Source organism: Dendrobates tinctorius, unplaced genomic scaffold (genome assembly GCF_039654945.1).
Source record: "Dendrobates tinctorius isolate UK_male_01 unplaced genomic scaffold, ASM3965494v1 ptg000174l, whole genome shotgun sequence".
Classification (NCBI taxonomy): domain Eukaryota; kingdom Metazoa; phylum Chordata; class Amphibia; order Anura; family Dendrobatidae; genus Dendrobates; species Dendrobates tinctorius.
In genome coordinates, this window is record NW_027361841.1 from 10,921,260 (window position 1) to 10,938,321 (window position 17,062).

Genomic DNA, 17,062 nt, shown 5'->3' on the forward strand with positions numbered 1-17,062 from the left:
GAGGCAGGCTCAGACGGTGTTAGGCCCAGTATGGATTGCACGTGATTGCACAAAGGTTAGAAAGGGTACCGTATCCCCGGATAACATGTATGGATAGCGTACACATTCAAAATATATGTCTCAGGAGGCAGGCTCAGACAGTGTTAGGCCCAGTATGGATTGCACGTGATTGCACAAAGGTTAGAAAGGGTACCGTATCCCCAGATAACATGTATGGATAGCGTACACATTCAAAATATATGTCTCAGGAGGCAGGTTCAGACGGTGTTAGGCCCAGTATGGATTGCACGTGATTGCACAAAGGTTAGAAAGGGTACCGTATCCCCAGATAACATGTATGGATAGCGTACACATTCAAAATATATGTCTCAGGAGGCAGGCTCAGACGGTGTTAGGCCCAGTATGGATTGCACGTGATTGCACAAAGGTTAGAAAGGGTACCGTATCCCCAGATAACATGTATGGATAGCGTACACATTCAAAATATATGTCTATACATCAGGAGGCAGGCTCAGACGGTTTTAGGCCCAGTATGGATTGCACGTGATTGCACAAAGGTTGGAAAGGGTACCGTATCCCCAGATAACATGTATGGATAGCGTACACATTCAAAATATATGTCTCAGGAGGCAGGCTCAGACGGTGTTAGGCCCAGTATGGATTGCACGTGATTGCACAAAGGTTTGAAAGGGTACCATATCCCCAGATAACATGTATGGATAGCGTACACATTCAAAATATATGTCTCAGGAGGCAGGCTCAGACGGTGTTAGGCCCAGTATGGATTGCACGTGATTGCACAAAGGTTAGAAAGGGTACCGTATCCCCGGATAACATGTATGGATAGCGTACACATTCAAAATATATGTCTATACATCAGGAGGCAGGCTCAGACGGTGTCAGGCACAGTATGGATTTGACGGCCCAGATTACACAGCGGAGGAGCAGGGAGAGGTAAAGATTGCAAATGCTGGGGCCCTGCCCAAGCAAGGGGGGCCCACTCGTGGGCGTCGGTACTGGCACTGGGCCCCTCATAGTACAGCGGTGTTCTTGACGGCGGGTGTGCACCACCACCGTCAGAGACACTTGATTGCACTATGAGGGACCCTGTGCCAGTGCCCGCGCCCAAGAGTCGGCCTACCCACCTGTCCAGGGCAACGGCACTCGCACGGTGTCGTGCGCTAGGTGGTGACCTCAGCCATGGGGGGGGGAGGCAGCACAGTTAGGGAGTTTTAGAAAGTGGCATATGTTGATGTTGGACATTCAGCTGATGCAAAAGGCGAAATAGGTGAAGTACCAAGAAGAGGTGGACCAAAGCAAGCCATTTTTCTGTCACCTTATGTGTCATCAGGGGAAGGTGGGACAAAATCCTTGGAAACCCATGCGTGGTTCATTTTAATGAAGGTTAGATCATCCACATTTTGGGTTGACAGATGGGTCCTTTTTTCTGTCAGGATTGATCCAGCTGCACTGAAGACTCTTTCCGATAGCACACTTGCAGCTGGGCAAGCGAGCTCCTGTAAGGCATATTGGGCCAATTCAGGCCAGGTGTCCAGTTTAGCGGCCCAATAGTCAAAGGGGAATGACCTGTGTGGGAGAACATCGATATGGGAGGAAAAGTAGTTTGTAACCATAGTTGACAACTGCTGTCTCCTGTCACTTTCCATCGATGCAGTATTACCAGTTGTGTGAGCGGTATTTGAAAAATCAGTCCACAACATTGTCATGAAACCCCTGTCTCCAACGCCACTTCTGCTGTGTGCACCACGAACACCTCTGCCAAGCTGCCCCCGGCGCGTACGGCTCGTGTGAGAACCATCACCGCTGCTGTGTGCTGGGAATGCCTCAAGCAACCGATTTACCAGAGTTGCTTGTTTATTAGCCAATATTAGGTCAAGGTTCTCCTGTGGCATGATGTTTTGTAATTTGCCTTTATAGCGTGGATCCAGGATGCTGGCCAACCAGTAGTCGTCATCGTTCATCATTTTGGCAATGCGGGGGTCCCTTTTTAGGATCCGCAAGGCATAATCTGACATGTGGGCCAATGTTCCCGGTGTCAATGATGCACTGCGAGTGCTGGGTGGAGGAGCACTTTCTGGCAAATCCACATCCCTCCAGTCACGCACAAACCCTGTACCAGACCTTGCCACGCCAACATTTTCACTTGCCCCACGAGATGCATCCTCCTCCCCTAAGTAATCAACCCCATCATCATCCTCCTCCTCCTCTTCTTCCTCCACCTCGTCCAGGAGAGGTCCCTGAGCAGACAATGGCTGAATGTCATCAAGGATTCCCTCCTCCTCTTCCTCCTCATCAACATTGGCTGCAGACGCCTGCTCCTTAAGGTGCGTCAAAGTTTGCATGAGCAGACGCATAAGTGGGATGCTCATGCTTAGGATGGCGTCGTCTGCGCTTACCAGCTGTGTGCATTCCTCAAAACACTGAAGGACTTTACAAAGGTCTTTCAGCTTCGACCACTGCACACCTGTCAACTCCATGTCTGCTCTCAAAGTGCCTGGCCGTGTATCCTCCCACAAATGCATTATGGCCTGCCTCTGCTCGCACAGCCGCTCCACCATGTGCAGGGTGGAGTTCCACCTTGTTGCAATGTCGATAATGAGGCGGTGGTTGGGAAGGTGGAGCAATCGCTGCAGCTTCTGCATACGAACGGAGTGTACAGGCGACCGGCGGATGTGCGCGCACAGTCTTCGCACCTTCTGGAGCAGGGCTGTTAACTCCGGATAATTTTTGAGGAAGCACTGCACCACCAGGTTCAAGGTGTGAGCCAAGCAAGGTATGTGACTGAGTTTTGAAAGGGCTATGGCTGCCACAAAATTACGGCCGTTATCACTAACTACCTTGCCTGCCTCAAGATGTACACTGCCCAGCCATGACTCAGTTTGTCGCTTTAAGTACTCGGCCAGCACCTCGGCGGTGTGTCTGTCGCCCAAACACATCATCTGCAACACAGCCTGCTGACGCTTTCCACTAGCTGCTCAATAGGGGGACACATCGTGTGCAACAGTGGCAGCTGCAGATGGAGTGCTCGTACGACTGTGATCTGTGGACGAGCTTTCGCTTCTGGTGGAGGAGGAGGAGGAGGGTCGAACGCCTACAGCCAACTGTTTCCTAAACCGTGGGCTAGGCAGCACTGTCCCACCACCGCTGTCCCCTGTGGACCCTGCATCCACCACATTAACCCAGTGCGCAGTGATGGACACGTAACGGCACTGGCCATGCCGACTGGACCATGCATCAATTGTGAGGTGCACCTTTCCGCTCACTGACTGCTTGAGTGCATGGACAATGCGGTCTTTCACATGATGGTGGAGGGCTGGGATGGCTTTGCGAGAGAAGAAGGGTGACTGGGTAGGTCATAGCGTGGTACTGCATAGGCCATGAGTTCGTGGAAAGCTGTGCTTTCCACCAACCGAAAGGGCATCATCTCAAACGAGATTAGTTTGGCAATGTGGGCGTTCAAACCCAGTGTACGCGGATGAGAGACTGAGTACTTTCTTGACCTACTCATAGTGTCTGGGAGGGTGAGCTGGACTTGAGAGCTGCATATGGTGGAAGTAGCGGTGGACAGGGCGGACTAAGAGAGGGTTGATGATGGTGATGGAGTTGGTGTTCTTTCTGATGGCCTAGAATCAGTCTTTCGTTGATATAACAGTGGGATTCCCTGAATGCTGTGGTCTTGCAACGACACCTCAACATTTGCTGCTGTGCTAACCGGTGGGCTTACAGTGGGGGAAACAATGTAGCGTTGCTGACTACCTTCGTTGTGATCAGTTGCACATGTGGCACTTGAGGTTTGGTGTTGTGTCCACGCTTGCAAGTGCATGCTGGTTAAATGTCTAAGCATGCAACTGGTATTCAAATTTTTCAGATTTTTCCCTCGGCTAAAGGTCTTTGCGCACTTCTTACAGATAACCTTGGCCTGATCATGAGGATTTTGTTCAAAAAAGTGCCACACTGCACTCTTCCTACTTTGGCAGACATTTTGCGGCCTAGCACGCTGTGATCTTTTGACCCTCTGGACAAGCTGTCCAGCAACTCTTTTGATGTTTGGAACCTGTCTTTGGAGTGCTCCGAGCCTGCCAGATAACAGCTGTTGTGATGTCGATGTCTGCTGTGGATGCTCCTCATCTGAGCTATTGGAAGCAGCACCCTCTTCCCCCAATGGATGCCAATCTGGGTCAACAACTGGGTCATCCATCACCTCCTCTTCTATGTCATGTGCACCTTCCTCTGTGTCACCGTGTATGGTGGTATAGTGTGCGGGAAGGGGCACCTGAGTCTCATCAGGGTCAGAATCTGGCTCTGTACACTGCGAGGACAATGTAGTGCTCTGAGTGAATGTACCAGCAGAATCATCCATCAGCGGCTGTGCATCAGTGCACTCCATGTCAGATTCATCTTGGCCTGGGTAATTCACCATTTGACTTGATAATCCAGGCATGGTATGTGAAAACAGCTCCATGGAGTAATCAGTAGTATGGCCTGCGTCATCCTTTAATCTTGGTTGGGGTGAAGGACACAAGGAAAGGTGTGGTTCATGAACATGAGCCTCCAATGACGACTCAGTGCTTTTACTTTTTACAACTGAAGAAGAGGAGGCGATAGAGCTGGAGGCTGAGTCAGCAATGTAAGACAAAACTTTTTCCTGATGCTCTGGCTTTAAAAGCGGTTTGCCAACTCCTAGAAAACTAAGCGTTCGAGGCCTTATGTAGCCAGACGATGACGCAGGGTCAGCACCTCCTGCATTCGGTCCTATTTTGCTCTTGCCACTACCATCAGATCCACCACCAACACCATCATTACCAGCTGCCAACCCCCGCCCAATTCCACGGCCTCTTCCACCAGCCTTCCTCATTTTTGGTAGAAATGTAGACAAAATCCAACAAACTATATAGTAATGTAAAACAAGGTACAAGGTGTCTATAGGACAGGGGAGATTTTGAATTTCTGCAGACACTTGTGGACACTGGACACTTTTGGATTGTGTGAGGCCCACTGATATCTGAGCGCTATGTGACAGGCTCGATGGCACAGCTGTGACCAAAGTGACTAGAGGATAAGGGAGATTTTGAATCTCTGCACACACTTTTGGACACTGGATGGACACTTTTGGATTGTGTGAGGCCCACTGATATCTGAGCGCTATGTGACAGGCTCGATGGCACAGCTGTGACCAAAGTGACTAGAGGATAAGGGAGATTTTGAATCTCTGCACACACTTTTGGACACTGGACACTTTTGGATTGTGTGAGGCCCACTGATATCTGAGCGCTATGTGACAGGCTCGATGGCACAGCTGTGACCAAAGTGACTAGAGGATAAGGGAGATTTTGAATCTCTGCACACACTTTTGGACACTGGATGGACACTTTTGGATTGTGTGAGGCCCACTGATATCTGAGCGCTACGTGACAGGCTCGATGGCAAAGCTGTGACCAAAGTGACTAGAGGATAAGGGAGATTTTGAATCTCTGCACACACTTTTGGACACTGGACACTTTTGGATTGTGTGAGGCCCAATGAATATCTGAGCGCTATGTGACAGGCTCGATGGCACAGCTGTGACAAAAGTGACTAGAGGATAAGGGAGATTTTGAATCTCTGCACACACTTTTGGAAACTGGATGGACACTTTTGGATTGTGTGAGGCCCACTGATATCTGAGCGCTATGTGACAGGCTCGATGGCACAGCTGTGACCAAAGTGACTAGAGGATAAGGGAGATTTTGAATGTCTGCACACACTTTTGGACACTGGATGGACACTTTTGGATTGTGTGAGGCCCACTGATATCTGAGCGCTATGTGACAGGCTCGATGGCACAGCTGTGACCAAAGTGACTAGAGGATAAGGGAGATTTTGAATCTCTGCACACACTTTTGGACACTGGACACTTTTGGATTGTGTGAGGCCCAATGAATATCTGAGCGCTATGTGACAGGCTCGATGGCACAGCTGTGACAAAAGTGACTAGAGGATAAGGGAAATTTTGAATCTCTGCACACACTTTTGGACACTGGATGGACACTTTTGGATTGTGTGAGGCCCACTGATATCTGAGCGCTATGTGACAGGCTCGATGGCACAGCTGTGACCAAAGTGACTAGAGGATAAGGGAGATTTTGAATCTCTGCACACACTTTTGGACACTGGATGGACACTTTTGGATTGTGTGAGGCCCACTGATATCTGAGCGCTATGTGACAGGCTCGATGGCACAGCTGTGACTATGTGACTAGAGGATAAGGGAGATTTTGAATCTCTGCACACACTTTTGGACACTGGACACTTTTGGATTGTGTGAGGCCCAATGAATATCTGAGCGCTATGTGACAGGCTCGATGGCACAGCTGTGACCAAAGTGACTAGAGGATAAGGGAGATTTTGAATCTCTGCACACACTTTTGGACACTGGATGGACACTTTTGGATTGTGTGAGGCCCACTGATATCTGAGCGCTATGTGACAGGCTCGATGGCACAGCTGTGACCAAAGTGACTAGAGGATAAGGGAGATTTTGAATCTCTGCACACACTTTTGGACACTGGACACTTTTGGATTGTGTGAGGCCCACTGATATCTGAGCGCTATGTGACAGACTCGATGGCACAGCTGTGACCAAAGTGACTAGAGGATAAGGGAGATTTTGAATCTCTGCACACACTTTTGGACACTGGACACTTTTGGATTGTGTGAGGCCCAATGAATATCTGAGCGCTATGTGACAGGCTCGATGGCACAGCTGTGACAAAAGTGACTAGAGGATAAAGGAGATTGGATTGCTTTTAAAAAAGCAGTTTGCGGAGCAGTGGGTAAACAGCAATGCAGGAATGTCAGGAAGCCTTAGAAGGCAGCCCAACAACCAACACCACTGATACACCACTATATAGCCTCCCCTTGCACTGCACACACAGTGACTGGTGTGTTGTGCAGGCCAAATTGCTAGCAGCAGAAGCAGTTTTTTTGTCTTCTCAGCAGGACAAAAAAAAAAAAATGGGATTGCTTTTAAAAAAGCAGTTTGCGGAGCAGTGGGTAAACAGCAATGCAGGAATGTCAGGAAGCCTTAGAAGGCAGCCCAACAACCAACACCACTGATACACCACTATATAGCCTCCCCTTGCACTGCACACACAGTGACTGGTGTGTTGTGCAGGCCAAATCGCTAGCAGCAGAAGCAGTTTTTTTGTCTTCTTCCCTGCCTAACGCTCTCCCTACAGAATCAGCAGCAACCTCTCCCTATACTAAGATCGGCAGAAGTAAGATGGCGGTCGGCGTGCACGCCCTTTTATACCCCCTGTGATGCCCACCAAAGCAAGCCAATCACTTGCATGCCCTTCTGAAAGATGGTGGTGACCCGTGCCTATGTCATCACGTTGCCCACAGTGTCCGTGGATCCTGATTGGCTGAAAAAGAGCGCAAAACAAACTTTTGAAACGCGACTTTGGCGCGTAAGTCGCCGACCTCGTGGCCGACCTCATCCTAGGGTCGGGTTTCGTTTCATGAAACCCGACTTTGCCAAAAGTCGGCGACTTTTGAATTTTTTTGACTCGTTTCGCTCAACTCTAGTCATAAGTAATCAGTCACTCATATTTAAGTCACATGCTATCCATTTCCTTGTGATCCTCCTTGAGATGGATGTACTCCTTCATTGGAGTCAGCTATTTTTAATTAACCGTGGTGCCTGCATCCCCCACTGCGCCACCAATGTTTTTTTGCCATACCAACAGGATTCCTGCTCCTCTGGCACCTGGACTATTAGCTACATTGGACAATCCGCATTTTTCTGAAATATTGCCTAGCAGTGATATACTATTAACCGGTCACTACCAAAACTCTACTTCAAAAGGGCAACTATGTGATAAAGGCCGTTGTTAGGCCGAAACGTCAGCTGTCGCTTCATCACCGTTAATTAAATAAAAGAGCTCACTAAAGCATAATTTACGTGTGCAGTGATTCTATATTGACTTCATATTTACGGGACTATAGGTTCCCTTTCACTAGCACCGTATATTCATCTTACTAGTTGAGTGGAGTGCTGGCCATTTTCTATATCTACTGTCTTCCTAGATCTGGCTGTCCAGTCAAACTGAGCAATTGTGGGAGAAGAACCTTGGTGAAAGAGGTAAAGAAGAACCCCAAGATCACTGTGGCTGAGCTCCAGAGATGCAGTAGGGAGATGGGAGAAAGTTCCTCAAAGTCAACTATCATTGCAGCCCTCCACTAGTGGCCCGACAGAAGCCTCTCCTCAGTGCAAGATACATGAAAGCCTGCATATATTTTGCTAAAAAACACATGTAGGACACCCAGACTATCTATAATAATAAATGCCCTAACCAGCTTCCGGTTGTAACAACTTCCGTCCAGTAGTAACCGGTGACGTCACCACACACACACGCACGTTAACCCTCAACACACCACACCGCCTCAACACACACTCCTCTCACCTTTCACCTCCACTCATGTCCACTCACTCTTTCACTCCACATACGTTCCTTTCTCTCACTCCGTTTCTCATACTCACACCGTCATCGTCGCTGCCCCGACATCTTCCTCCGCCGCCGCGATCCAGGATCCAGACGTTCTCCAGGCCGCCGACATCGGGATCCAAAAAGATGGCGTCGGTGAAATCTCGCGAGATTACGCCGACGCCATTTTGGATCCCGATGTCACCCATGCCAGCGACATGTTGTTGCGGCGACGCCATCTTGAATATCGCGGGACTTCACGAAATCCAAGATGGCATCCCGCAAGAACATGTCGGCGGCCTGGAGAATGTCTGGATCCTGTATCGCGGCGGCGGAGGAAGATGTTGGGGCAGCGACGATGACGGTGTGAGTATGAGAAACGGAGTGAGAGAAAGGAACGTATGTGGAGTGAAAGAGTGAGTGGACATGAGTGGAGGTGAAAGGTGAGAGGAGTGTGTGTTGAGGCGGTGTGGTGTGTTGAGGGTTAACATGGCAAGAGGTGTGAGGCTGTGTGCACACGCTGCAGATTTTGCTGCGGTTCTGCAGCGGGTTTGGCCGCTGCGGACCCGCAGCAGTTTTTGCTGCGGTGTACAGTACCATGATTCCCTATGGGAATCAAAAACCGCAGTGCAGACGGTGCGGAATTTTCCGCGCGGATTATCTGCGGTTTTCAATCCGCAGAAAGAATTGACATGTCAATTCTTTCTGCGGATTCTCCTGCGGTTTGCCATCTCCTCTATTGAGGAGATGAAAAACCGCAGGGCAAAACCGCAGAGCAATCCGCAGGTAAAACCGCAGGTCTTTTGACCTGCGGTTTCACCTGCGGATTTTACAAAATCCGCGCGGATGAATCCGCACCTAATCCACAGCATGTGCACACAGCCTTAACGACATCGGCGAAATCTCGCGAGATTTCGCCGACGCCATCTTGCATTCGTGAAATTGCGTCATTTACCTCACGCCGACTTGCTGTGCGGACGCTTAGCATTGCCTGTACCACCATAACTACTGCTGCCTTGGTCCTATGCCTGTTTACTGACGGTGTCTAATTACAGGGCCAATTTGCCTATACTGCCATAACTATTGCTACCTTGCTACTCTGCCGGTGTCTAATTACAGGGCTAATTTGCCTCTACCGCCATAACTACTGCTGCCTTGCTCCTCTGCCGATGTCTAATTACAGGGCTAATTTGCCTCTACCGCCATAACTACTGCTGCCTTGCTCCTCTGCCGGTGTCTAATTACAGGGCTAATTTGCCTATACTGCCATAACTACTGCTGCCTTGCTCCTCTGCCGGTGTCTAATTACAGGGCCAATTTGCCTATACCGCCATAACTACTGCTGCATTGCTCCTCTTCCGGTGTCTAATTACAGGGCTAATTTGCCTATACCGCCATAACTACTGCTGCCTTGCTCCTCTGCCGGTGTCTAATTACAGGGCTAATTTGCCTCTACCGCCATAACTACTGCTGCATTGCTCCTCTGCCGGTGTCTAATTACAGGGCCAATTTGCCTATACCGCCATAACTACTGCTGCCTTGCTCCTCTGCCGGTGTCTAACTACAGGGCTAATTTGCCTCTACCGCCATAACTACTGCTGCATTGCTCCTCTGCCGGTGTCTAATTACAGGATCAATTTGCCTCTACCGCCATAACTACTGCTGCCTTGCTCCTCTGCCGGTGTCTAATTACAGGGCCAATTTGCCTCTACCGTCATAACTACTGCTGCCTTGCTCCTCTGCCAGTGTCTAATTACAGGATCAATTTGCCTCTACCGCCATAACTACTGCTGCATTGCTCCTCTGCTGGTGTCTAATTACAGGGCCAATTTGCCAATACCGCCATAACTACTGCTGCCTTGCTCCTCTGCCGGTGTCTAATTACAGGGCTAATTTGCCTCTACCACCATAACTACTGCTGCCTTGCTCCTCTGCCGGTGTCTAATTACAGGGCTAATTTGCCTCTACCGCCATAACTACTGCTGCCTTGCTCCTCTGCCGGTGTCTAATTACAGGATCAATTTGCCTCTACGGCCATAACTACTGCTGCATTGCTCCTCTGCTAGTGTCTAATTACAGGGCCAATTTGCCAATACCGCCATAACTACTGCTGCCTTGCTCCTCTGCTGGTGTCTAATTACAGGATCAATTTGCCTCTACCGCCATAACTACTGCTGCCTTGCTCCTCTGCCGGTGTCTAATTACAGCATCAATTTGCCTCTACCACCATAACTACTGCTGCATTGCTCCTCTGCTGGTGTCTAATTACAGGGCCAATTTGCCTATACCGCCATAACTACTGCTGCCTTGCTCCTCTGCCGGTGTCTAATTACAGGGCCAATTTGCCTCTACCGCCATAAGTACTGCTGCCTTGCTCCTCTGACTGTTCACTGCCTGTGTCTAATTACAGGGCCAATTTGCCTCTACCGCCATAACTACTGCTGCCTTGCTCCTCTGCCGGTGTCTAATTACAGGGCCAATTTGCCTCTACCGCCATAACTACTGCTGCCTTGCTCCTCTGCCGGTGTCTAATTACAGGGCCAATTTGCCTCTACCGCCATAACTACTGCTGCCTTGCTCTTCTGCCGGTGTCTAACTACAGGGCCAATTTGCCACTACCACTTCATAACTACTGCTGGGCAATTACAGGGTCAATTAGTATCTGTTTACTCTACAATACTCCAGGACGCCTTCTTCACTGCCAGATAACTGCCAAATAGACTCCTTTACCTGTGCCAACATGAGTCATAACAAAAAGTATGCCAATGCCAGTGAAAGGAAAGCAGCTTTAGCACTATGACAAAAACAACGCCGTGCTAATGAGACTCCTGAGGAAAAACACCATCGCCTTGAGAAGATTAAGGCTTATAAACGCCGTCGCCTCACACACGAATCCCCTAACTCTAAATCCATAAGATTGGCTGAAGAAGCCTCTGCACGCCGTCACCGCCGACAACAGACGGCCTCTTCCTCATCATTATTATTAGACTCACAACAGGATGCTTCCACATCAGCATGTGGAACAATTTACTGCTACACTTCATCCCATATGCCGTTCACTGACATAACTAATCAGCAATCTGTTTCTGCCCTATCAATACCACCATTCAATACCGATGCACAGTATGCCAATGCCAGTGAAAGGAAAGCAGCTTTAGCACTACGACAAAAACAACGCCGTGCTAATGAGACTCCTGAGGAAAAACAGCATCGACTTGACAAGATTAAGGCTTATAGACGCCGTCGTCTCACACACGAGTCCCCTAACTCTAAATCTATTACATTGGCTGAAGAAGCCTCTACACACCATCACTGCCAACAACAGACGGCTTCTTCCTCATCATCTATAATAATAAATGCCCTAAGCAGCTTCCGGTTGTAACAACTTCCGTCCAGTTGTAACCGGTGATGTCACCACACACACGCACATGTTAACCCTCAGCACACCACACCGCCTCAACACACACTCCTCTCACTCGCGAGATTTCGCCGACGCCATTTTGGATCCTGACGTCGTCCACGCCGGCGACATGTTCTTCCGGCGACGCTATCTTGACTATCGCGGGATTTCACGATACTCAAGATGGCGTCGCCGCAAGAACATGTCGCCGGCGTGGACAACGTCTGGATCCAGGATGGCGCCGGCGGAAGAAGATGTCGGGGATCGTGGAGCAGCGGCGATGACGGCGTGAGTATGAGAGACGGAGTGAGAGAAGGGGTCGTATGTGGAGTGAAAGAGTGAGTGGAGATGGTGAAAGGTGAGAGGAGTTTGTGTTGAGGAGTGTGTGTGTTGAGGGTTAACATGGCAAGAGGTGTGATGCTATCGCATCCTCCCGATGCGATAGCATCGGGCCATAATCTATGAGAAATAAGATTCTCTGGTCTGATGAGATGAAGATAGAACTTTTTGGTGATAATTCTAAGCGGTATTTGTGGAGAAAACCAGGCACTGTTCATCACCTGCCTAATACAATCTCAACAGTGAAACATCATACTATGGGGGTGTTTTTCAGCTGCAGTGACAGGATGACTGCTTGCCATTGAAAGAAACATGAATGCGGCAAGTACAGAGATATTCTGGATGAAAACCTCTTCCAGAGTGCTCTGGACCTCAAACTTGGCTGAAGATTCACCTTCCCACAAGACAATGACTCTAAACACACAGCTAAAATAAGAAAGGAGTAGCTTCGGAACAACTATGTGACCATTCTTGACTGGCCCATCCAGAGCCCTGACCTAAATCCAATTTAGCATCTCTGGAGAGACCTGAAAATGGCTGTCCACCAACGTTCACCATCCAACCTAATCTGCAAGGAAGAATGGAAGAGGATGCCCAAATCCAGGTGTGAAGAACTTGTTGCTTCATTCCCAAGAAGACTCATGGCTGTACTAGCTCAAAAGAGTGCTTCTACTCAATACTGAGTAAAGGGTTTGAATACTTACGAACATGTGATATATCAAGTTTTTCTTTTCTAATAAATTTGCAAAAATTTTTACATTTCTGATTTTTTTTCAGTCAAGATGGGGTGCAGAGTGTACATTAATGAGAAAAAAAGGAACTTTTTTGAATTTACCAAATGGCTGCAATGAAACAAAGAGTGAAAAATGTAAAGGGGTCTGAATACTTTACGTATCCACTGTAAATATATATGTATATATATATCCATATTAGGAAATTTACTATTCATTGAGCAAACAACATTATAAACCAGTGACCCTCAGTTATCCCTTCTTAGCTTGTCAAGAGGTGAGATGCCTTATCACCCTTAAGTGTACAATATCCATTCCTTTTGAGCAACATAAGTATCACTGACACAATAAAAGTGGTGCTGCTAAGTATTATCACATTTACTCTCTCCATATCATGTACCATATGGAACAGGTAGATCTACTGGATGTTCAAATAAACATTATAATATCTATAGTGATGTGTAGAATATACAGTATAAATATGAAATTGTCTGTTAACACTTTGTTTTACTGTAGGTGGTGAGTTATTTGTTGGGCTTCACAATGACTTCTGGGGAAGAGATGCAACTTTATTCAGGAGCATGGGACACCTATCATATATAAGAACAGAACATGATGATGATCGCATCTTAAAAGGTGAATTATATAAACTAAGACCTGTTTGGTATTGGAGATGAGAAAATCTTTTTAAATGAAAATTTAATGGATTTGCCAAATTTTGACAAGAAATTTGATTCACAGCTAATTTATTTGCCACAAAAATCTTAGGTAATCCAAGGCTCTCATTGACCTGAAAAGATGAGCAGGGGCATAATAATTGCAGTCAAACAGGGTGCCACCAAGATCAATCCCATGCGGGAATGGGGTCTGTTGACTCCAGCGTCTATTTCCCCTTGATGTGCATCCTCAGATGCACATTTGGCTGGAATTTATTGTGGCACAGAGACCCGCTGGCTTCCTCCACCGTAATATATGCTGCCGGCCAGAGGTCGGTAGCTAAAGATGGCTTGACCATGAGAGTGACGTTATATTCAATGTATGGCTGGTACGCCGGAGTCAGCTTCCGGCCTCTCAGGGTGCTAGCTATGTTAGAGGATGCTGCACATGAAGGGAGTAGAGGAAAATAAGAATTTGTTGAAGAATAGTGGAGGACATTATTACAGAAAGGGGCCAAGGATAGGGGACATTATGGCATTAAAGCGCCCAGGATAGAGTACATTGTTATATGATGGACATTATTATAGTTAAGGTCCAAGGATGGGGAGCATTATTATAGGAAGGGGTCCAGGATGGGGGACATTATTAAAGGGGCCAGGATGTTGGACATTATTATAAGAAGAGGCCAAGAATGGGGGATATTATGCTAGGAAGGGGTCCAGGATAGCAGACATTATTAAATAAAGGGGCCAAGATAGAGGACATTATTACAGAAAGGGGCCCAGGATGGAGGACACTATTAGATAAAGGGACCAGGATGGGGGACATTATTACAGGAAAAGGAAAGCATGGGGACATTATTACTTGGGGGCAAACATGTATGTCTTTATAGGATCTACAATACAACAAGAGCCCATATATCTGACCAACAAGCAGTTGGAAGCCAAAGTCCAAATGTTGCATTGTGGCCCTTTAAACACTAGTTACGCCACTGAAGACAAGTATAGCACTCTATACTTGGATTCAATATATAACAACTCTCTTTAACTATAGGTGGTTATACTCAGTTTATGATTAATATAAAAATCAATACAAATCAACCATAAAGAGAAGAAAACTATAAATCACTGTTTATTTTTGTGGTTTTATTAAGAGCCAAAATTTGTAGGTTCCTACATGATTCCGGACAATGAAGACAAGGATGACAATAAAATCTATTTCTTCTACACTGAAAAGGAAATAGAAGGAGATGGAGTTCAAGCACTTTATTCTCGAGTAGGACGAGTCTGTGCGGTAAGTGAATTACTTACCGTAAGTACCGTATATTATAATATACATTTTTTTTTATAATAATACATATTTTACTGAATCCTATTTTTGGAATGTGCTATACTTTCTAAAGTGAAAATCCCCTTCAAAAAGTTATATACTGTGTTAGAGATATATGTAAGATCATTACATTGGTGAAGATTGGGATCTACAATCACCACAAATTTTTAGAAAGGGTATTAAACAGTGCTCAAGCCCTCCGGCACTGTGCAGAGATATCTCTTACTACAAACCTGACATCACATTTAGTCAAAAATGTACTTAAAAGAATGCCATTTCACAAATCAATTATGAACCAGGATGATATGATCTTCTCATATGTATTTATAAAAATATATACAGTATCTCCATTTTTACTTGAATTTTCAAGTTACAAAAGATTTCTTGAAAGGAATCGGTCACACTGATTTCACCCCCCCAAAAAAAAAACTATACATAAATACACGTAGCAAGTCCAGCAATATCTTTACCCAGCCATTCCAGGGTTGCCTAGAGGTCTTTTTAATTTTTATGGACAGCTTTTCAAAAAATCACGGACAGACAATATTTTTACGGACGCATAGAAAAACCATTTTAAATCATAATGATTCGAAGTTATACATGACTACAGCCCATAATTCTGGATGGAAGACATCAGCTGCATTCAGTGTAAACTGTAAAATGATTTTGAAAACAGTAAAAATAATCTGTATATGTTTCTTCAGCTTCAAAAAAATCATGGGCACAATAATTTTTTCTTATGGACATGCAAAAAAGTGACCTATTTTTACAGACTGTCCTGGAATTTCTGGATGGTTGGCAACCCTGTGCCAGTCCTTTCCTCTGCTACTGAGAAATCAGTGTTTTAATCAATATGCAAATGAGGCTGAAGTGCTTTCAGTGAGCCAAAGCATTTCCTGAGCTCTCCCCCAACTCAACTCTTCTCTCAATGCTGCCTTCTGCTGCTTGACTTACAGCTCTTTTGCTGTGCCATTTCAAGCAAAGGAGCTGTCAGACAAGCAGAATGTGGCGGTGATGGGATGCTTGCCGATCTGGGGAGCGCAGAGGTTTAGGAAGAGCTTCCAAACTCCAAATCACTTTAGCCTTATTTGCTTATCGATTCAAACACTAATGGAGGACTGGATTTTCCATTTAAAGGTATTTTTAGATTTGTCTTTAAAAGAGCTACATACATATAAATAGTTTGGAAGGTGGATTCTCTTTATTTTTATGAATTTTGGAGGGGAGATTTTACTGTCAAGCTAATTTCTGTGGGTGTAGAAAAAATAATATATTGTACTGTAATTAATTTTTTATCCTAGAATGATGTTGGAGGACAAAGAATGATGATAAATAAGTGGACCACATTTCTTAAAGCCAGACTCACTTGTTCTGTACCTGGTCCTAATGGAATTGACACACATTTTGATGAGCTTGGTAAGGTTTGCTTGTTTGTTGTTTTTCTAGTTCATTTCTATTTTGCCTTTTGCCACCATGAAAAATGTGCACACATATAGCAGCATAGAGAGCTAAATGGAAGAAATAGAATTTACCAATTAGCATTGCGCTGAGTGGCTAAATAATATATGCTACATAAATATTATTGATAATCTCTAGGGAGGGACAGAAGCATGTGTGGTTCAGTCACCACAGAGGTGCTGCACCTCCTCCTGAGGTGTGGTGCCCCACCATCCAGGTAAGGTGGAGACACCTGACCACACTCCAACACCTGCATCCCACACAACATAGTAGCGTAGCAAAGCACCTTTGGTGGCTCCCTTATTGGAACACGAAGAGTGCTGGGAGGTGGGTGGAGCGTAGTAGCACAAGAGAGCGGGAGATTATTAGGACTAGGTCAGTCTGTGAGAGAAGATCCCCTGAGTGGGATGGATGGAGGGAGGTGCTGCAGCAGTCTCCTGTGACCTGGAGCTGCTGGCTCTGGAAAGAGATATAGAAAGCCTGATTCTCCATAAGGAAGAAAGATTTGTACGGAACATAAGGAGAAGAAGAGAACTAAGGACTAGGGTCGGCATGGAACCCTTCCTCAAGTTCTATGCGCATGGCCGGGGTTCGGTCTCCGAGGTTGTATGGATACTAATGGTCCTGCAGCAGACACCGGAGGAATAGAAGTTGTCACCACT

At 46.6% G+C, this 17,062-nt stretch overlaps 1 protein-coding gene across 4 annotated transcripts in view; it reads left to right on the forward strand.

Moving 5' to 3' along the window:
* Positions 1-17,062, forward strand: part of SEMA3E (semaphorin 3E) — a 379,235-nt gene that overhangs the window by 274,406 nt on the left and 87,767 nt on the right. For all 4 annotated transcript variants that reach the window (XM_073551307.1, XM_073551308.1, XM_073551306.1 and 1 more), the window contains exons 6-8: positions 13,473-13,592; positions 14,767-14,906; positions 16,244-16,358. In XM_073551307.1, coding sequence (XP_073407408.1) covers positions 13,473-13,592; positions 14,767-14,906; positions 16,244-16,358 — 375 coding nt within the window. The remainder of the gene's footprint in view (positions 1-13,472; positions 13,593-14,766; positions 14,907-16,243; positions 16,359-17,062) is intronic.